Genomic DNA, 22,502 nt, shown 5'->3' with positions numbered 1-22,502 from the left:
ACTACAAATCTACAATACCTTTATTGCACTAGCAAAAGAATTTAGATAAAACAATCTATCAAGCCAATACACAGCACACATTTTCCTTCCCATTATTTACATTTCAAAGGACAATTAGTGATTTAGATTTTCTGAATGAACTTCCTCCTCAGCCAGTCACATCAATCTTATGAATGCAAGTATATCAGGCGCTGCTGATCATCAGATCCCCATGAAGGCATCAAATCAATACAGATGAAGTATGAATACAGCAAAAAAAAACTTCTGAAGAATCGTTGAGAAAGGACAATTTACTTAAACTGTTTCTATTCTGCCCTATGCAGCACTGTTCAAGGTGAATTACAATAATAAACATTGCTTTGAGCATTGTCTAACTGAATGACATACAGACAAATCTTAAAGGTACATTCAAATCCATGACCAAGGGCAAAAGCAGTTTTGAGGAAAGAAATCATTAGCTACATAATTGCCAAAGAGAGGGAGCTTGATCAAAATAAAGAGTATGACAAACTGAAGCGAACATTTTGTCAGAAAGCATTTGTCCCTTCACTGTTTGTTGAATGATAAAGAATTGAACAAGGAAGTAGTTTAACATTTTTTTTATGGGAATAAAGTGAGTAAAATGTTAGCCAATATACAGGGTCATTCATCTAAATGCATTATGGCATTATCATGGGTGCTAGGGCCTAACCGCCCATGACGACGCCATAACACATGCATTATTTTTCGCATTGTGAGATGCATATGCAACTTTTGAAAGTGTAGTCACAGGGGAGGAGTTTATGAAAACGAGAGATGTTTTAACGCTGTGTGCGACAGCGTAACGCACATTATAACACCAGAAAGAGCTACACCTTTTCTCCTGGCATTAAGCTGTGCGATATTTTGGGTGGGGAGAGAGCGAGCAAGAGCCAACCTCTGGGATGGCACACAGTCATGTATTTATACCACTTTAGGAGGGTCACCTAATTCGAGGTAAGGTTTTGGTGGTGGTCTAGGCTTTGGGCGAGTACATTGTAGAAATCTCATCTTTGTGTACCTTTCCTCATCCCAAATTGCATCTAATCTTCACTGATGTGTACTGTGCGGTTTGTACCACCAAAACCTCACCGAGTTATTAGATGACCCTCCTACAGTGGTATAAATAGTTGACATATGAGAGTCTTAAAGAGTCAGTCAGTCTCCCTCTCTCTTTCCAGGAGCAGCTGAAATGCAAAATTTATAGCAAAATGATGAATCTAGGCCTTAGTTAGGGTTCAGTCCAGTTCTGCTTTTTATACATGTCTTAAAAAAATTATTTAGGAACAATTTCAAATTCTTCACAGGACATCTGTAGCTTTTTTAGGGAATATTATCAAAAGTTATATTCAATAGAGGGAGAAGATTTTGATAGCAGCAATCAATTTTTTTCCAATATTACCCTGCCTGAGCTATCTTCGCAGCAATTAGAATATCTTAATGAGCCAATTAAAGTTCAGAAGACTGCTTTAGTTATCCCTGAGTTTCAGAATTTTAAATCTCCTGGACCTGATGAATTAAATGCTTATTTTTAATAAGCCGCTTAAGCCTTTACTTCTGGATAATCTCAGGAATTTATCTGAGATGACTAACAGGGGAGAGATTTCAGAGACCTTAAGGTTGCAAATAGTGGTTCTTCCTAAATCTGATAGGAATTTGAGATTACCAGCTTCCTATCGCTCAATATCATTGTTAAATTATGGCAAAAATATTTGTAAAAGTATTGGCAAATTGACTTAAAAATGTCTTGCCATCATTTCTCCTGGTCAAACTGGTTTCATTCAAGAGAGAAGATAAAGTTTAAATGTTTCTAGACTGCTTGTTTTATTGGACTTATATCAATAATAAATGTAAAGATCATATCCTTATTGGATTTGACGCAGAAAAGGATGCTGATAGGGTCTCATGGTCATTTTTATAAGTAATATTACACCAATTTGATTTTCAAGGTCTTATCCATAATTATATAAAAAAGTTTTGTATTCCAACCCTGAAGTTAGAATATGGGCAATTAGTACATTATCTGAATCTTCTAAACCGTCTAGAGCAGGGGTCGGGAACCCATGGCTCGCGAGCCAGATATGGTTCTTTTGAGGGCTGCATCTGGCTCGCAGACAAGTGTCGCCACACTTTCCAGTCCCCCGCTGACCCAGCTGCTCCCCGGTCCTCCTCCGCCCGGGCTTAAAATGCTGTCAGCCCGGGCAGAATGCGGCAGGACAGCTGGAGTCAGCGGCACCGGCGTGCTCTCTTCCCGCCCTGGGGGAGGACCTTTAGGTATCACCGCAGGAGAGCGGGGCTCAATTTTCTCCAATTTAGAATTTCTCCTTCCAAAAAGTACAGCAATCCCTATAGGGAGAGGTATGTCCAACATGTGCTGGAGACGAAGAATACTGGGGAGCTGAGGTTACTGCAGGGGTATATGTATGGTGACTCAGCTTTGCAACCTGACTCCGTCTCCATGTGCTAGCAGGGGAGCATAAAGCAATTGGTCCTGAATCCATCTGGCTACACGCTAGGAAATGTAACATATGGAATTTAGTTCATCATGGTACTGCAGAGGACAAATTATCAGCCTGTGTGTCTTGAGCCATATTTGTGGGGAAAAGAGGCACGAATATTTTCTACTTTAGTCGCAAACATTTTCTGAAAATCTAGAGGGGATGTGGCTTTAATGTGTGTACATCTTTTGTTTAAAAAAAGAAAGTGTAAAAAGGTTATATTTTGAATGAGGCAGCTTGTCTTGCTGCTTTAACTGTTGTTCATCCATTAAACTGCAACGCTTGATTTAACAACATTAAACATGTATCCGTCCTGGCTGCACACAGCTCTTTAGTGCCAGAAAGCTTCTTGTTTGGTTCTAAGAGCTTGCCTGCTTGTGCTGGGCAGCAGCTGTGACCCCTTGAGAGGACATGCGGCGGGTAGGAGCAGACAACTTCTGCCCACTGATCTGATTCAGAAGAGCTGCAGCACTGGGTTACATCCTTGGGCCTCCGCTATGATGGTGGGGAGTGCAGCAAGGGACAGATTTGTGCCTTCTTCAGAAAAAGTACTCTGTGCCAGCTAATAAATCCCAGGGATATACAAACTCCCCATCCTTGTCTCCTGCACCACAACAGATAACTGCATGAAATAAAATACACATGGGCGTCTTCCACATTTTTATATTATACATTTAAGATTATGGCCTTCATAGATTTGTCATTAGACTGGCCTGCTAAGCTTTAGTAGCCAAGTTGGTCGTGGTGGAGGGGGGTGTGGGGGCGGAGGGAAACATTCTTTGTACACTATGATGGTCCCACAAGAAAAGATAACACGCCCTGCAAAGAATCTAAGGAGACTGAAGAATAAGACCGCCACTTTCATACTTTGATTAAAGCAGCCCTCTAACAGGGGTCTTGCTTTAGTGAAAAACTGTGGAGGGGAAGGAACCCAGAAATATCCCCAGCACTACAAAATTAGCTGGCGTCAAAATATTCAACTTATGAGGACAGCATTAAAGAAGAAAAAAAGTTACAGTAACGTTCTGACCAATTCTTCTTCCAAATAACGCATTTATCTACGAGCAAGTGCGACATCCCCCAGCTTGATAGCTTATACTTATCATGCCCTTGGCACACTTTCAAGGTTCACAGAAAAAGCTACACCAAAGCTAGAGTGGAAAAATATCTTTCTACTTCTATACAGGGAGGATGTTTGCATGCAAGAAGCTCAGAGAGCACAGGAGAAGGAACTGGACGAATACAGACTGGCAGGGATGCACTGCAGTGCCAAGGGGGGCGGCCTAGGGTCAATTGCAGTCCCAGATCCTACAAGACTGAAATGGTCACTCACACCCCCCCTCCCCCCCAAACAGGTCTTTAAGACAATCCTCTGTACCACTTTTTCCCAAACCTGTCCTGAGGGACCCCCAGCTTGTCAAGTTTTCGGGCTATCCACTATGAATATGCATGAGATCAAGTTTGCATGCACTGCTTCCACAGCATACAAACTTTATCTCACGCATATTCACTGTGGATAGCCTGAAAACGTGACTAGCAGGGGGGATCCCCCCAGGACAGGTTTGGGAACCTCTGCTCTATACAATGAAGCGAGCACCTCAGCTCCACTCCAAAAGGCGAGCTTGGGTCATGACTTCAAATCAGGTGATTTCTTGCTGGTTATACCTAAGCTATAATATGAGTCAGGGTGTTGGGGGCACATAAGGGGAGCACAACAAGCAGGCATGAACAAAAGTCCATGGCAAGGTCTCAGCTTTAGGCCTTCCATAGTAATATACAAGTCTGTAGCTGGGCTGGAAACCCAAAGATGGAGGAAGGAACCAACAAAAAAATAAAAAGATAAAAAGCAGGACAAACATTACACATCATCATTTCTCTAATATATAATAATTTTGGATTTTTACCCTGCCTTTCCAGGTGGCTTACAGCATTATTCAAATTAAAATACACGAAACTCACAGAGCTTACAATCTAAGTAAGTACTTGAAACCACGTTAAAACAAGCGTAGTGGGGATGTGAATAGGATTTGAACCCTGGTTTTCCTGGTTCTCATTCCACTGCGCTAACCACAAGGCCGCACCTTCTCTCAAGAGAATACCAGTCTCTCTTATTCAGCGCGACATTCAATCTGCCTGAAAAAAAATTAGCAAGCATTAAACTACCTCTCTCTGACATGAAACAATTAAGATCTTTTAAAATAAGCACTAATCTGAGGAACAGATGAGAATTCTTATTTCAAGCCCACTTCAGTGCTATACTGAAACTCCCTTGCCTACATCAAATGGACATTATTCACAGTGAATAGTGTGATGCTTTTTGCTTCCCCGTTTCCTTTCTCCTTCACTTTGTATTTGTGATACTTCTGGCCAAGAGAGCAGAACAGAGTATTTTTTTTCTCATGGCCTAACTAGAAATCATCCGGCACCCAAACTGCAAGAACCTGGACAGTCCTGATCTCGAATGATGCAAGTTTCAACCGGATTTAAGTTTGGCATTCACTGTAAGTATACAGGTAATCTCATATCTAGTAAAACCAGCGATTCTCGCATCCAGCCAGTCTGCTTGTCATGACATCCATAGCAAATATGTGCCAGATACACTTGCATGCAAAGGAGGCAGCACATATGACTATATCTCATGCATGGATACCCTGAAAATCTGAAAATTCAGGTGCTCTCCAAGGACCAGATGAAGAGCCACTGTAGCAAACAAAACCAAAATGACTACACATTACCTTATTCCAAAATGTGTATGCATTTTACATATATAGAAACTTTATTATAAAATTAAAAATCCAATCTTATTTTAAAGAATTCTATAAGGACTGATTGCCTGCAGGGAATTTGTCCAACTGGTATCCCAATACAAGCACTGACACTCCATTAGAACTACAGGAGGGGACACGGCAGTCAAGCCAAACACCTGCTTTGTAATGTAAGAAACGGTCACTAAATCAGCAACTCACTGTGCCAGGACTCCAAGTGAACTGAGCTTAGTTATACGTCATCAATTCCTGGAGGCCGAGCACAGGCTAAGTTTCCATTAGAGCAAGGGGACGCAGTCATACCTTCCTCCTGAGCCGCGTGGCATTCACCAGCTCCCCATTGTGAGCCACGGCAATCTTCCCATGGAGAGTTTCCACCACGAAGGGCTGGCAATTCTGCAGCTCTGAGTGGCCCGTGGTGGAGTACCTAGTGTGTCCTATCCCAAGGTTTGAGACGCTCAGCTTCTTCAGATTCTCTTCACTGAACACGTGGTTAACCAGCCCCATTCCCTTACAAGAGAAGATAAAACAAAATTATTACAATTTTTATTTTTTTTTATTCCATCATGCAATAATTGCATAACTTTTTGTGAACCCATCAAATGAAAAGGAATTGCAGTTTGCTACAAAGAACAATTTAACATATACAACAATCATCTTCTGGGCAACTTTGTGCATGTTATAGTTTTCCAGTGTTTGTTTCACAATTCCCATTATCCTACCTCATCTGCACTTCCATACACCACCCATTCATACATTACAAGCACACTTCCTTCCCCCTATGATCCAGTGCAGCAAGATTTAAAAAATACATCCAATCCTGTTCTGAAGAAATCAAGCATCTACCAACAGCGAATACCCCAAATCAGTAAGAATTTTCTGCATTTCATCACTTACAGATTCAAAAATAGTTTCCCACATCTTTACATATTCATCATGTATTTGACGCTTGGCAAATTATTTGCCAATCTGCAGAGCCAAAATTATAAAACTGTTTCATATCTTGATTAATTTCCAAGATATTTAACAGGTCCCCCCTAAAAAGCAGCACATCACCTGTTACAGGTAAAGGCATCCCTGTACATATTAATCCTCTGCAGGACCTCCCACCAAAAACTGGACAATTTAGTATATAATAAAAACTCATGTAAAAAAATCCCCAAGATCCATTTTGCATTTCACACACCTTGATGACTTATCCAATCCCATACAAATTCTTCTTATATTATCAATATAACAGTGGTGCAGGATTTTAAATTTCATTTCTTTCATATTTGTATCACTATTATCTCGATGCAACTTAATAATCTTTGAATATCATCCCATGTGAGAATGGTGTTAAGGGTCGATGACCAATATGTCCTGAGCTCGTCTAATGTTGCTGTACAAAAAAAAAAAAAAAAAATCTGGAGTTCTTTCAATCCTCCCACTCCATACATTTTCTCTAACAACTTCTGCTCCCTCTTGATAGTTATCTCTACCATGGTGATTGGATACTAATAAAATGTCTTCTCTGCAAATAGGCATAAAAGAAGTTGGGACATATTCTGCACATTATCTACGAAAAAGCTTTTATGCAGGCATCCCTTATTGTCAGCTGACTGTGCTATACATATTCTTTTATGTACCCTAAGCGTAAAGGGCCCAGCTCTAGACCTGGCAAGAAATCTTGATTAGCCATTAGAGCTAAAAGCATGGAGAATTTTAGTTCTAAATTCCACCGTTCTCGAAGTCATCCCCGTACCAACATAGCAGCTCTGAACAGAACATTCTCTTACTGTCTGCGGCATGTTGATGGTATTCAAGTGGATAAAATACAATGGTGACCATGGCCGCAGTAATTCTATCAACATCTCATTGGAACCACAGGAACATTCATCTGAAAATCATTCCCAGATAAAACGAGACTAGAAAGCCACATTACATATATTAAGGTTTGGCAGATGCAAATCTCCCCAGACCCCCATTCCCCAGGTCCTTACTTTTCAATTTCCCCACTAAATAAAATTCAAAGACAATGAATGTAATGAGCGGAAGACCCGATTACTAAGCCCAAATGGGAGGATTTGGAGTTTATATAAAAGCTTGGGCAGGATCACCATTCTTAGGAGAGCACATCTCCCCATGAGAGACAGTGGGAGATTTTGACAAATAGACTACCGAGTTTTAATCCGAGATACGGCTTCTTTAATATTTAGTGTATTTAGATTACCCAGTTCTCATGGGATGAGAACTCCTAAATATTTCAATTTGACAGTAGCCAATAGGAAAGGAAATGGGCCTTGGCAAGATTCTATAAGTTGTCAGCTATTGAAAGGGCTTCTGATTTATCAAAATAGGAAATTGATTATGGTACTATCGAAGAATATAAAGTCGGGAATGATTTTAGGCCAAGACATGGAAAAGGCTTTTGATTCGGTAAAACAGATCTAGATGTTTTAGATATTAGAGCAATATGGATTTCAAGTCCATATTTTAAACTGACTGAGAACTCTATTTGCAGTCTTAGGGCAAGTTTGTTAGTTAATGGTCTAGTGTCAAATAGTTTTGAATGGCAGGGAGGAGTAAGGCAGGGCTCCTCTCTCTCACCATTCGTATTTATACTAGCAGGAGAGTCCCTGGCTATTAAGCTTCATTGATCTGTGAAACTAGCTAAGTCTGCTGATGACATTCTTTTATTCCTGAGGAATTCAGAAACTGAAATACCTGTGATTACAAGTATATTTTCCCAATTCCAAACCTTTTTGCAGAATTAAAAATACAATATTTTGTACCATGTGGTGCTTTTTGACAAACCATATTTGATGAGGAGCAATCGCAGCCAGGATCGCATTGTTAAGCCTAGTAGCTAAGACTGCAATTAGTAGCTTAACATCCACATCAATGAGCGAGATAAGTTGATATGAAGTGGCTTGCTGCAAATCTCTACTTTTTTTTGGCAGCACAATGAGTGAAACACATCTGCAGACAAAGAACCCCACTATATGGTCTTGTCAGAGGGATGAGGAGTTTTAACTTCCTGCCATAGAGATCTTGAAAGTGAAGCACATGCTATATCCATGGTGTCACTGTTAAGTCGTCCCTGCTTATCCTTAAATCCAACAATGTAGGAGTGTGTCCCTCTCACTTTTATTAGGTTAGCTAGTAACTTACTTGCCCAATTACCATTTTCATACAGTGTGTTCTTATAATAATATCTTAGTAATTTTTTTCCTTTTAATATAAATGCTGGTTTAGTGTTGATCTTGCCTGATCTAAGGCCACTTTTTCCTCTTCAGATTTGGTCTGCTGATGAGCCCCTTCTGCCTCCTTGAGTAAATTTGTCACTTACCATTTCCTTATTTTTTTTAAATTTATTTTGTTTGGAAATACAAGCAATGATATTCCCCCTCATCACCACCTTGCCCGCTTCCCATAACAATGCGGAAGTGACTTGAGGGTTGGTCATTAAACGAGATGCTCGCCCATTTCTCTTGCAGATATCTGTATTCTTTTGGTCTCTCACATTTAGCTCCAAAATAACTGCTGCGTGATTAGAGCTAGAGGTGGGTCTGATCTTGGCTGACCCAACCTTAGGGAACAAAGCTTTTAGTATTAATATGGTTGTGATCATAAGTTTATATACCCCGGGCAAAATTTGTAAGGTGTGTAGCATTTTAAGTAAACATGAGTGATAAGACAAAAAACACACCTGTTATTTTTAATGTGATTCAAATTAAATTATGCATCACAGAATAGCACAATCATTAAACAAACCATAGCAATAAAGGAAATAATAAAAAGGGATTGTTCAAAAGTTTGCATACTCTTGAATGTTTGGGATGATAACATACACCCAAGTTGACACACACAGGCTGAGATGGCAATGAAGCTTAGGTATCCACGCCTGTGCCTTGTTTGATTGTAATTAGTATCTGTGTATAAATAGTCAATGAGTTTCTTAACTCTTGAGAAACCCTCGTGAATTTTATCCAGGGCTTCTCTGACTTTGGTAGTTACTGAAGCATGGGGAAAGCAAAAGTTCAACTTTATAATTCAGGAAAAGGATACAAAAAAAGAAAAACAAAAGGATATCCAAAGATTTGAAAATGCCAATCAGTACTGTTCAAACGCTGATCAAGAAGTGGAAAATTATGGGTTCTGTTAATACCAAGCCACAGTCAGGTAGCCCAAGAAAGATTTCAGACAACTGCTAGGAAACTTTGTCGGGATGCAAAGAAAAACTTACAAGCAACTTCTATTGAAATACAGGCTTCTCTGAAACAAAGTGGGGTGGCTGTTTCAGGAGATACTTGAACAAAAATGGGCCGCATGGTAGAGTTGCCACAAAAAAAAGCCATTGCTGCACCAAAGCCACAAAACAGCCCACTTATAACACACCAAACAGCATCTAGAGAAGCCTCAAAACTTCTGGAACAAAATAATTTGGAGTGATGAACCCAAAATTGAACTTTATGGTCACAACCATAAACGCTATGAAGAGAAGCACACCAATCCCTACCGTGAAGCATGGAGGTGGATCTCTGCTGTTTTGGGGGGTGTGGGTGAGCTACAGTGGCCCAGGGTATTTAGTCAGAATTGATGGCAGGATGAATGCAGCATTTTATCAAAACATACTGGAGGAATATTTGCATTCAGCCTGGAAGCTGCGCATGGGGCGCACTTGGACTTTCCAACATGACAATGATCCAAAACATAAGGCCAGGTCGACCCTTCAGTGGCTGCCGCAGAAGAAAGTGAAGGATCTGGAGTGGACATCAGTGTCTCCTGACCTCTGCACCATCGAGCCATTGAGTTCTCCTCAAATATGCAGCTCATGCTGGACAGCCAAAGAATTTACAGGATCTGGAGCCTTTGTGCAAGAATGGGCAGTGCATAAGAAAATAAAGGGCCTCATTCACAGCAATCACAAAAGACCGCAAGCCATCACTGATGCAAAAAGGGGGCAATACACAATATTAAGAATTAAGGGTTTGCAAACTTTTGAACAGGACCATTTTATTATTTCCTTTATTGCCATGGTTTGTTTAATGATTAAAACTATTATGCATCACAGAATAGCACAATTTGAAACACATTGAAAACAGACGTGTTTTTTCTGATCACTCATGTTTTCTTAAAATGCTACACATCTTACAAATTTTGCCAGGGGTATGTAAACTTACGAGCACAATTGTAAATCAATTGATTCTAGAGTGTTTGAATAGACAGTGAAGTCCAGTTCCCCAGGGTGCATCATCCTCCTTATGTCTACCATTCCCTGTTTCTTACAAAATATATTTGCCCCATCTCACTCTACCTTTTTTTTTTTTTTTTTTTACAATCTTAGGAGGTTTGCAATCAATACTACTATCTGAAACTACATTAAAATCACCTCCTACCACTAGCTGACATTCAGGGAACATCAAACAGCTGGGTGACAATACTTTGAAAAAAAACAAACCTGTGGCGAATAAATTTGTGCACACATTGCAGTGTTATTTTATGATTATAGATTGTAACTAACAATATAACTCCCTTTTTTATCCTGCATGTTTTTTCCCACCACAAAGATGTTTTTTGTTTTTGTTTTTTTTAATGAGTCAGGTTTGCCACCCCTCTCTGCCACCTCAAATAGGAAGAACAATAGCATTAGTCAACCCAATCTCTTTTTAAATTTGACATCTGTTAAGTGAGGGACTTGCAAATACACAATACTGGGTTTTATGTGCCTAAGTAGTCCCAATAATTTTTTATGCTCGATTGAGAAACAGATCCCATCTACAATCAAGGCTGTAATACTTATTTGAACCATAACATAAAACCAAATAGGGAGGACTCTGATCACGCACTCAACGCCAGATCATGTGAGGTACAGTCAATGCCAGGGTGCCTCCCAGCCTCGAAATGCATAGCACCAATTATTTCCCGCTATCTGTTTCGCTGCAAAAAGAGAGATTGCTTGAATAGATGCTCAATGGCCAACCCGTTCTACATAGCTCTCCCTTAAGACACCCCCCCCCCCAAAAAAAAAAAATAACCCTTCACATCCACACAAACACTACAATAGCACCAAGCCCCTTGCCCTGGCTCCGAGGTTCCACTCCCCCCAGCTACCACACTACTTCAGTTCGGGCACACCCAATTAGTAACCCCCTCTAGCACATGAATCCCAGAATTAGTGAATGCACTCGAAAAGATATAACCTAGGCATATATCTGAGATTCCTGAATGGCATTAAACTGAGTAAATCAAAGTCTTGTGAAAAGACTACAAAAAAAAAAAAATGAGAACTCTATGAAGCAGCAAAGAACAAGGCTTCCAATAAAACTGAACTTTCTGCAGGAGTCAATTTAAACTGAAAATAGCAGGAAATACAGTGCTCCAGCCATCTACTGCACCGGTGAGCTTGAGTTTGAGAATTCAAGTAGTCACAATAAAACAGTTCTTGGCATCCACTGTTTCTCTCCATTTTATAGAATGTAAATCAGCACTGATGTGCCTTGCCACATTGGTTGCGGCACAGCACCGAATGTCAGTCTTTAGAGCTCTCCACACGTTGCTTACATCATGACCAAAGAAAAGTTTCTTCACACCCACATCAAAATAACTATTTATGCCTGCTGCAGCACAGCGCAGGCCAACAGGGAGCAACCCGCGATGGCGCCACGATATACTGCTATGAAAAGCTTGAAAAACATCCCAAGGAACATCCAAAAACCAGCTCCTTGCCAACAAATTAACCTGTGCAGGCTTGTAGGATTTTAAACATGCAAGTTTATGGGGCAGATCACAAAATTCATGCTCTTTGCTCAAACTCCTGCTAGCATGTCTTCAGCTCCTTCTGTTACTACAGTACATGATCCCCCCCGAGTTATCCCATGCTATACTGGCTAGAAAATCACTTGCCTCCTCTTTTAAATTAAGGAAGAGCACCTTACCCTGGTGCTGCATGTGCAGCTTAGCCAGGAGAACCAATGCTGCTTTTATTCCTTTGCAAAGCAGCTCAGCGCAGAATGGTACCTCGATTCTCCGTTGTGCTGCAATGTGTGTGGAATTATCATCCAATATATAAGGATCCTGTCCCCTTTCATTCCAGGGATATGCTTGCAACAGCTGGATTTTATTTGCCCCGTTCAACACTCAGGCCATAACCAGATATGGCCTTTCTCCATCGCCCCAGGGTGTTCCCACTCTGTGTACTCGCTCACGTTGCACTGGATTAGTTTGCTGCCAGGCCCAACTGAGTCTGAGGCCATTAAGGCTTACCTGCTTCTGCAATTTTCCTGGTCCTCTGTCTTTCCAAAGAGCGAGGCATTAGTTTTCAGAAGCTTGAAAATAGTTTGATTTATTCTTGCCGTTTCATCTTCCTGGGATGCGGTTCTCTGCTCTGGCTTCCAAAACATTCATTTAACTCCTCAAGTACCAAGTACCTCTGAGATGCTCCTGAAAAATCGCTCATATCATTTCATCTGAGAACTGCCACAACCTTATCTTTGCCCTCAGCAAGTGACATTTTTTGCTCTCCCATCGTCTGCACATCCTGCACACCCTTGCAGAGTTTTATTAGACATATCCTTGCTCGATTTCGTAGCAAGTTCGTCATCCAATGTTTGGGTGCTGCTAAAGTGGAATTCTCAGGTATTACTGGCTTCCATCAATGTTTATTATCACATAATGATTACATGAGAGGGGTGGGTGTACCGCAGGACCTCCCTCCCCTGCGTCTGATCAAGGGCAGCTCGCCACTGGAAGTCCTGTGTTGTGTTGTTCTAATAAAACACCTTGTTCCAATGGGGAAAAGCTCTTTCGGGGCATTTTAGACTTAATTACAGCTAATGCATGAAGCACGTGCAGGAATTCCAGCAAAGGAAGCACGTGAAAAGTACTGAAGAGAAAAGTGAGGGCCGAAGGACTCGCTCTGTGCTTTCCTACGGGGGTGACCTTGAGCTTGCCATGCAGCTCCGCGTCTCTCTGTGGATGAGGGAGGGATATACAGGCCACTGGCACATTCCAGGTTAGCAAACAAGATGCTTAAACCTTGGGGGAAAACTTTACATTTTAACTTCTGAATCTTCTGCACTACCCGTCTGTAGCTGAAATCATGGCCACCACTTCCTCACTCGGACGGACGTTGTCACACTCACTGTGACATCCTTCAGGGTGGGTGCATTTTTTTTTTTTTTTTTTAACCTTCATAAGTGGACAGATTTTTAAACTTGTCACACAAACGTCTTGACGATGACAGGGTTGTCCTGATACATGCCACTGCAACCAGCAAGGCAGAAGTCACATTACGGCTCTGAAATTTGCCAGGACTGGGATAGATTATGGAACAAATCCTGTTTTTTGGGGGGGTTTTTTTTTTTTGCACTAGTGTCTGGCTAAGAAAAGTGTTTTTAAGTCATTTCCTCTTTGTTCTTGTGCATTTCTTTGTGTTTCCTCCTCTGTGCATGAGTTGCTGGGTAAAAAATATTGCGGCACTGTGGATAGTTCATGCACCTGGCTCCATCAAGGTAGCCTCCCACAGAAAAAAGGTTCCAGAGGATATGAGAGGTCAGCAGCAGCGCTGGTTTCGGGGGACGAGAGCAGAGTCAGATAACTGCAAGGCTGGCTGGGGGGGGGTGGAAAATCAGACTATGCATAAAGTTGGTAGCAGGGCTAGTTGTGCGGACCAGAGTCAATAAGAAAAAGACAGTACGGGCAGACTGATGGGAAAGCTTTGGCAGCAACGACAAAGAAATGCTGGAAAGATGTCTCTGTCTGGGGTGGTGGTGGTGGCAGGTCATGAGGATCAGTGACTGGAATTGGGGGGCTGGCCAAGGAGAGGCTGAAGTGGTGGCAGAAAGCAGAAGAGGTGCCCTGGAGGGAAGATGGCTAGAAAAGGTGAGAGCAGCAGGGAGCTGACAGGAGGTTCTGACAAACAGCAGCGGCTCTCATGCTGCACAGGGCATGGTACTCTGATGTCACTGCGACAGATGCATCTTGGGATGCATCCCTAGCATCAGCAGAGAGAAGGCAGCGGGACAGCAGCATCATACCGATCCTGAGGATTAAAAACCAAGTAACTTTTTAAAAAAAATCAGCCCAGCAAGAAATAAGTGAGAGAGAGAGAGAGACTACTGTTTGCAAGAACAAGAAGAACATCTGTGCAGATGGCACTTCCTGTGCAACTGAAGCAAGGGCTTGGCTCTCTGAGTGAAGAACGAGGGGAGCTCCAGCATATATTCGGCAACAGCAACCCCATCTAATGACCAAAACCACAATTTGACAGCCCTCGCCATAGCTTTCCCAAGATTGTTCACAACCTAGAACAGAAACCATGAGGGTGGCATTACTAATTATGTTTCAAGCTTCTGCTAATTCAGCCATCTGTTAATGCTACTGTGTGCCTAGTACACACCAGGAGCTCTGGAACCAAATGGTCACGCTGGCAATTACAGTCTTTGCTCTGACTCATCTCTCATTTGGCTCCTGGCCACATAGCAGAGCCAGCTTCCTATAGGATTCCTTGAAATAACCCTCAAAACAAAGTGCCAACCCCCTCAGTCAAAATGCAAGAGCTGCAGGATAAGAAACTCTCACCAATATTAACCACTTCACTTTCTTATTCTAAAACCCATTAAGTTCACATTAAAGCTAACCCCCAATCCATTACAACCGCTACCACTGGAATGCATTCGGGCAACTGAAGTTATTGTCGAAGACTATCATATTACTGGACAAAGAATACCCAGAGCAGAGGCTAAACAGTGGGCACACGAGGAGGGAGATGTAGCAGCCAGATTCAATTTGTATACGCTCTGGAGGCAGTCAACTCACTCTTCTTAGGGGGCCAATATAATTAGGGGGCGGCCGGCAGAGCGCACAGGTTAACACGCAGTTGTGCGTACATTTTTATGCACTAATTGTACTGCTGATATAGCAAGGAGTTTTGTGCATCACAATGCACATGTAAGTTAGTACCCTCTCATGCAAATCTCATGTTAAAATGAAGGCATTAGCTATTAACCCCCCCAGAGAGGTGCACTGGCTTACCTTAAGATTCCAGCACCAAGAAAAAACATTACTTCTACTCACAGCTGGAGTAAAGTTTCCAGGGCTAACCTTAGTCCATGGACAGAAGCTGTCTTTCTAGCACTGGGTCCTATAGTCAGGTGCAGGAAATATACTTTGTACATAAAATATGACTTATGCACTCATGAAAAAATGTTTTTAATGCCCCTTGCTTTCAACATTGATCCTTCTCCCTCCACTTGAACTCCTCCCCCTCTCTTATGAGTTAAAATGCACACTCAGCTTACGCAAAAGGCTAAGCACACATTTTAACTCAGGTTTGTGCGCTTTTTTTTAATCTCCAGATTCATAACCATACTATTTACTTACTGCATCGGGACTTAAATTTCTTTTCTGTACAGTTTTACCATGCACGTTATCTACATCGCACCCTAGGAGAGCAGTCAGAAAAAAAAAAAAAAGACCAATTTGATACTAAATGTACCATGGTTTATGAACTTAAAATGACTTCAAGCAGAGCCTGTGTGAAGCAGACATCTTTACCTTATGCATTTTAAAAGCTGGCAAAGCTTCTCCATCACTAGTCACAATACCAGCACTCTCCTGACCCCTAAAAGAAAAACAAATCCTGTTACTACTCACATGCACCCTCAAAGTAATCCAGCTGCAGAAAAGAAATCCTCCATTTATTTTAAATTCCACTTTTCTGACACTTCAAAGCTGATTATATTCAGGTACTCTTTCTTCTACACTTTACTCGTGCTTCATTGCTGACCACGTAAGCAAAAACAGAAACTAGCAAGTATGTGAATTTAAGACATGAGGCAAGGAAGAACCCATAATAGGGGGGGAGGCATCCTCATAACTTGTTATCCCATCTTACTCCTGGGGGAATTCTGCACACAAAAAATTAAAATTCTGAAAATCCTGCAAACTTTATATGGGTCAAAATAACACAATTTCCATGACAATCTAAGTAATTACATTTTAAAGTAATACAGAAAAAAGTTATTACTTAGAGATGCAGAATTTTAAATATTTTGAGCAGAATTTCCCTAGAAATTCACTGTAAGAGTGTCCCTTCCACTTGCTCTCCCTACTCCCTCTGGCCCCTTTGCCCTCAGGCCCCAACTCCTCACCTGCCAGTTTCTCTCCCCACCACCTCTAGGCTCAACCCCTTCCACTCTATAGCCAATCCCAGAGTTTGACCCCGTTCTCAGTACTGCCCCTCACACAGGCTCCTCTTGTCCCTCCCTCTCTCACACGCATGCTCCCTCTTTAGTATACATTCACACACCCTCTCTCTCACGCACACACATCCACTCATACAGGGCCCTCTTTCTTGCATACACACCCACACAAGCTCCCTTTCTCTCTCATACATACATCCTCACACAGGCTACCTATGTCTCTCTCTCACACATACACAATCCCTTCACATACATGAGAGCTCCCAATCTCTCACATATACACATTCCTTCACAATCTCCTCATATAGGCTCTCTCTCTAGCAACCACACTCAAGCATCCCCCCCCCACCCCTCTCCTCTCCTCTCCCACACACACACACATTCATTCTCACCGGGGGCCTTCATTTTCGCCGCAAGCGGCACACGTGGGCCTTCATCTTCGCGCGCTCCGTTTGTGGCATGCCAGGGTCTCCTCTGCCATTGGGGATAATAACTAATAGCCTCATCAACATAAATGTGCATGTGATGAGCACTATTAGCTATGATTCCCCATCACCCCCCAGCAGAAATTCATGCCAACATCAAACATACACACATCGAACACCGGTGTGTGGACTCAGGTTATGAGATGATGGGCACTGCTAAAATAGAACCCCAGGACTTCCACTATTAAATTTACATACATAACCAGCCAGTAGTTGCCTTACTATACTTGCAAATCATTAATTTGATTAATTCCTTGCAAAAAGCAAAATATCAAACGTTTGTAAATACATAAGGCTATTGAGGGAATATGTTAGGGTACAAATAAAAGCAGATCTAGGAACATCACAAAAGTGGATGCAAAAAATTCAAGGAAGAGGCACGTTGATATTTAGAACAATCTAGCTCCTAGAATATCTCATTTAAAAGCCCCACTAAACAAAAATGTAATGCCTCCTCACTACCAAAAACTGTAAATACAAAATATTGTCATAGAACATTAGCACATTTGCAAACATTCATGACAAGGAGCAATGAAATATAACTAATCCACACCCCTCCCCCCAAATTTATATTTAAACTGGTGTACTTTATTATGCCTGCAGACTAATAATTATGCAAAAGTTCTGTACATCATCCTCATCCACACCCCTTGAAAGGCAAAGAAAAAAATACAACGTGAAGGGGCATAAACTCAATATCTTACTCATGTCTGGCAGGTTTTGGAAGCGATTAGTTTCGTTATCCAAAAAATCTTTTAAGTTTTACCCAAAACATTTTGCAAGGCTCCATAAAGTAGCGCCAAGTTGCACGTTACTTGAATGCTTGATGGCGAATGCCCTTGAAAGTAAAATTAGTTATAAATAGGAAGCCACTCTGCTGCCCACCTACAGACCAAGTATATCCGGCAAGCTTCATAAAACGCACATAAAATAAACTGGATAATGCTTTATTGAGCAGACTAGATAGATCCTTTTTGTCTTCAACTGCCTTCGTTTGCTAAGTTGCTATGTTAAATGAATCTGATTGCTCATCTCCAACCGATTCTTCATTTTACAACTATTTGGGAAATATTTTCCTTAACGAAAACAATCTATTACTCTTCAACACACAATTTTCGGGACCTGCCTGAAAAAAAAAATTACATTAGCATAGTACAGCAGCAACATTACTAAAGCTTCTTACTGCAGAGCAACTGGACCAGGATTGTTTTATAGCGGGAAGACGAGGAGGGCGGAGGACAGCAAAAATCGATTGTCTATAAGAAGTTCCCATTTAACATGTGGAACTGCAAATCGCGCTCTCCTACATAATTCCCTTTTAAAAAAATACGCCCGCCCGGTGCACTTCACCGTCCCTGCCTGCAGCGCTAAGTACAGAGACCACAGGGCCCCAAGCCCGGCCTTTACCTGTGCTGCAACCCTACCAGCCCCAGGGTGATGACATGCGGCACGTCTAGCTGCGTGGGCCATTCTCCGGCCGTGATACAGCCAAAGAGCCCGCACTCCTCTCGGATACCCGACTCCTCCAGCTCCATGCTTCCCCAACACACGTGCGGCCCCTACGCCGGCACTTCCGCCGTGCCGGCCCCGCCTTTCACTCCTCCCCCCCCCCGGGCGTGTCCATCTGCGCGGTGGGGGTGGAGAGTCAGAGGAAATCCTGCAAGCTGGAGCGCTGCTGGAGCGCTGCTGGAGCCCTGCTGCCCTTGCGACCTGTGACTCTCAGTCTGTGTAGAGCCGGCGCTACTCGTCCGTGCTAGGTTTGTGGCGATGGCGTCTGCTGCTCCGGCCTTGCTTCCCCCTCCCGTTCGGCCTTGGTGTGTCCCGGCTTCCTATTTCCCCTGACCCCTTTAGCTGCACTGGCGCTGCCGGTATTCCGGTTCGTTAAAAAGCTTTGGAGTACGTCTGCTGTTCACCCTTCCTCAGTAAAGCCATTTTTATTTTTTCAGTGGGCAAAAATCCTTCTTGAATAAGGCTCTATGGTTTTATGGAATGAATACTAACATTAAATGAAATCAGAAAATATCTCCTTTTAGTTTAGTCCCCTAGTCTTCCACTTAACCTATGTCCTTCCACCCTGCCAGTGCGTCTACCCTCTAACATTTGCACTCCTCTCTGTCTTGGCTATTATAGCAAACTAAACCATCTGATGATCACTGCTGCTGCTCAGGTGGTCATCTATCTGAAAATAAATGCTTTTTTCCTTTGTAAAGTACTAGGTCCAGTATCTCCTCTTTTCTGGTGGGTTCCATTACTCTATGTCTGAGGAACGCCCCTTGAACTGAATTCAGGATCTTTCTACGTTTAACTGATTTTCTAGATGGGATATTCCAGTCCATGTCTGACAGCTTAAAATCTCCCAACAGGGAAACAAAAAAAATAAAAAAGGGGGGGGGGGGGGGGGGGGGGTGAAATAGGATTCAGATGACAACCAAAGCTGGACCCTGACTTTTATGGCCCAGGGTACTGATAACGTGGAAATTAGGGGGAAAAGTGCAGGGCTGCTTCTGTGACAAAGTCCAAAAGCAAAGCATGTTCAAGCAGTATTGTCTGAATTATCAAGAAGGCTGCTCACCCTGTAAAAAAAATGTTAGCAGTAATTTTGTTATGGATTTGACAGTTACTTGGTTTTTATTGTTACTATTTCTACCCTTAACAGAAGGCGTGGGAGTGACCTGCACAAAGCGGAAGTTACTACCTTTAACAGAAACATGGGGATAATCTGCATGGAGCAGAAGTTACTATCATAAAAAATTTGCTGGGCAGCCTGGATGGACCATCTGGTCTTTTTCTGTAGTTGTTACCATGTTAAGTTAAAATCTCCCATCCAGTGGAGTAGTCAAAACTGATTTTTTGGGGGGAGCCCCAGGGTTAACATGGGTGAGGCAATAGACATACAGGTTTGAGCCCTACTACTTGTACTCTTATTGATAATAAATATCTTAGAATGCACCCGACAATGGATTTCTAAGTAGTCTGCAACAGCCATTATGAGTGACACTTTAAAATATTGTAATTAAATTATTTCATGCATTTTGGAGGCAGGTTTTTCCCTAATGTCTTAGAAAGGGCTGCTGTTCACCCAGTTTAAAAAAAAAAAAAAAAGGGAAAGTCATTGGGAAATTCATGTGACAGTTAAAGGCGAATCTCAAATTTACCTACTATTGCTAAAGGGCTAGAGAAAGTAGTATTGACCCAGCTCATTGAGTTTTTGGATAAAAATGTCTCGAGTCTGTATCAATGAGGTTTTCATAGTGGCCATAGCACAGAAACTTTATTGGGCTCTGTCAATGATTTTATATTGAAACAACTGGATAGTGGGCCTGCAGTAATAGCAATTCTAGTACACATTATGGCCGCTTTTAATATCAGATGTCCTGTTTTGTCAAATAAATATTGCTATGTACACATCTTAAAGGCAAGATTGCTTTTTTATTGTGTTCACCTACATTATCAAAATCTTTTGACCATATGCAAGCCTCTTTTGCAACACACCTGTTCTGCTGAGGTTTATTTAGTGTTTGCTCGTCTTTCCACGTCTTCTTGTAATAGAGAAATTTTGCCATTTGTTGACTCTGTGAAGGATCTAGGTTTTCAATTAGATTCAGCTTTGAATGCATATTAGGAATATTTTAAGAGCAGTATATTTTAAATTGTTTTAAGATCGGGGCTTATTTGTGGGCAAACAGCCTGGAATGCAGTTCTACCACTTATTTCTAGGTTTAAGAGGCGCCACAGTATGTGTTCTCCAGCACCTCCCCTCTTGGCAGCCTGGAGGGGAAAGAAGCGGAAGAGTGGAAAGTAGCCTGGTGGTTAGAGTATTAGTCTGAGAACCAGAGAAGCCAGGATTCAAATCTTAGGGCAAGCCACTTTATCCTCCATTGCCTCAAGTACAACCCTAGGGCCTCATTGACTAAGGTTGTAATATGCTAGTTTTTTGTTGTTCTATGTATGATTTATTGTTTTTAGTCTATAGACTTTGATGTTTTTTATTTATTGTAAGATTGTATTTAATATTTGTTTATATGTAATTATTATGAATGTTCCACATATCCATCACCTAGGAATAACTTGATAGGTGATTTATAAATCAAATATACACATTTTTCCCATAGACCCAGAATGGGAGAAAATCCTTAGTAAATCAAGCCCATAGATTGTAAATCCTCTGGGGTTGGGGACAGGGACATATTTACTTTCCCTGAATGTAACTTGCCTTGAGTTACCAATGAAAAGGTGTGAGCTAAATAAAAAAATAGAGACAGACACGGCCGAGAACAGCTACTCTGCTCCCAAATCCAGCCTTTTCGCTCCTGTTGGTTCCTTATAGATATGCAGAGAAAAAAATATTTTGATTCATATCCTGGCTTCATTTTGTTTTTTCTTTCATGGTTTTCTAAATTATTGTATTTTCATTTTCATTCATTTTCGGCAACTAGTGTTCACTGTTTGCAAGTAATACACACTGTTTGCCGAAAATGAATAAAAATGAAAATGTTCATTTCCTTTTCTCCCTGCTAGGCCAGTCATTATGTCGTTCCTCCATAGGTGATGGAAACAGAGGACACACCTCTTATGACCTCACACTGGGCTATAAGGAGAATGTGGTCCTAGTTCAATTCAGTAGTCTGTGTGGCAACTGCAGACATGTGGAGGACAATCTCTTAAAATCAGGGTGCGGCCCCAGCCTGGTTGAGTCCTTGTTGCTCCTGGGACAACAACCTCCAAGGGTTGATTTTCCCAATGGGAACATTCTCCTAGGGCCTGCCCTGCTCAAGCTCTTGGAAGGTTATCTCAGTACCCTTAGGGGGGTCTAAGGAGCGTCTAGAGAACAATTCCTGGATCCATAGGAACCTGGTAGTCTTTAAATTGGGGGGAGGGGAGGAACAGGGCCTGCAGGACTGATCACCCTCTTGCCTCCCTCCTCCTCTCTCTCTAGTGAAGGCTCTTCCTAAGGCTTGGGAGAACAGAAATGGAAGAAAGATAAGTCTGCTTAGCAGCCAGCAGTGGCTCTCTGGAGAAGGTTAGAAGTGGCTGTGCCGTTTATTTCTTTGGGGGAGGAAAGTCAGTATTGGGGCTTGCTTTTAGGGAGATGCTTCAAGCCGTGGTAGGGCTCTAACGTGCATTATATCGCATATATCATACAATATCGCTGCAATAGAGTACTCCTCACCCAGGTTCCCTCCCCTATTACAATAACCGTCTTGCATGCGATTTGCATGCATGAATAATGCAAATCACAGACCATATAGATAGACATGATTTAATGGGACACAGTTGGCATGGATTTATCCAAGGGAAGTCTTGCCTAACAAATCTGCTACATTTTATTTGAAGGGATAAATAAGGATGTGGATAAAGATGAACGGGTAGATGTGGTGTATTTGGATTTTCAGAAGGTGTTTAACAAAGTCCCTCATGAGAGACTTCTAAGAAAACTAAAAAGTCATGGGATAGGAGGCGATGTCCTTTTGTGGATTGCGCTCTAGTTACAAGACAGGAAACAGACACTGGGATTAAATGTCAGTTTTCACAGTGGAGAAAAGTAAACAA

At 41.9% G+C, this 22,502-nt stretch overlaps 1 protein-coding gene across 3 annotated transcripts in view; it reads right to left on the bottom strand.

Annotated features, from left to right (window-relative positions):
• PPAT (phosphoribosyl pyrophosphate amidotransferase) overlaps positions 1-18,586 on the bottom strand; it is a 51,885-nt gene extending 33,299 nt beyond the window's left edge. The window contains exons 1-3 of one of the 3 annotated variants that reach the window (XM_029587209.1): positions 18,360-18,586; positions 15,821-15,887; positions 5,585-5,791 (exon numbers count right to left, since the gene is read on the bottom strand). In XM_029587209.1, coding sequence (XP_029443069.1) covers positions 5,585-5,791; positions 15,821-15,887; positions 18,360-18,487 — 402 coding nt within the window. In that variant the 5' untranslated portion in view covers positions 18,488-18,586. Of the gene's footprint in view, positions 1-5,584; positions 5,792-12,529; positions 12,811-15,820; positions 15,888-18,359 lie in introns of those variants that run through there. The other 2 variants (XM_029587211.1, XM_029587219.1) reach the window with 2 other exon arrangements.
• Between the last annotated feature and the right edge of the window lie 3,916 nt (positions 18,587-22,502).

This window comes from Rhinatrema bivittatum, chromosome 1, assembly GCF_901001135.1.
Source record: "Rhinatrema bivittatum chromosome 1, aRhiBiv1.1, whole genome shotgun sequence".
Lineage (NCBI taxonomy): Eukaryota > Metazoa > Chordata > Amphibia > Gymnophiona > Rhinatrematidae > Rhinatrema > Rhinatrema bivittatum.
This window is presented reverse-complemented; position numbering and strand designations above follow the sequence as displayed.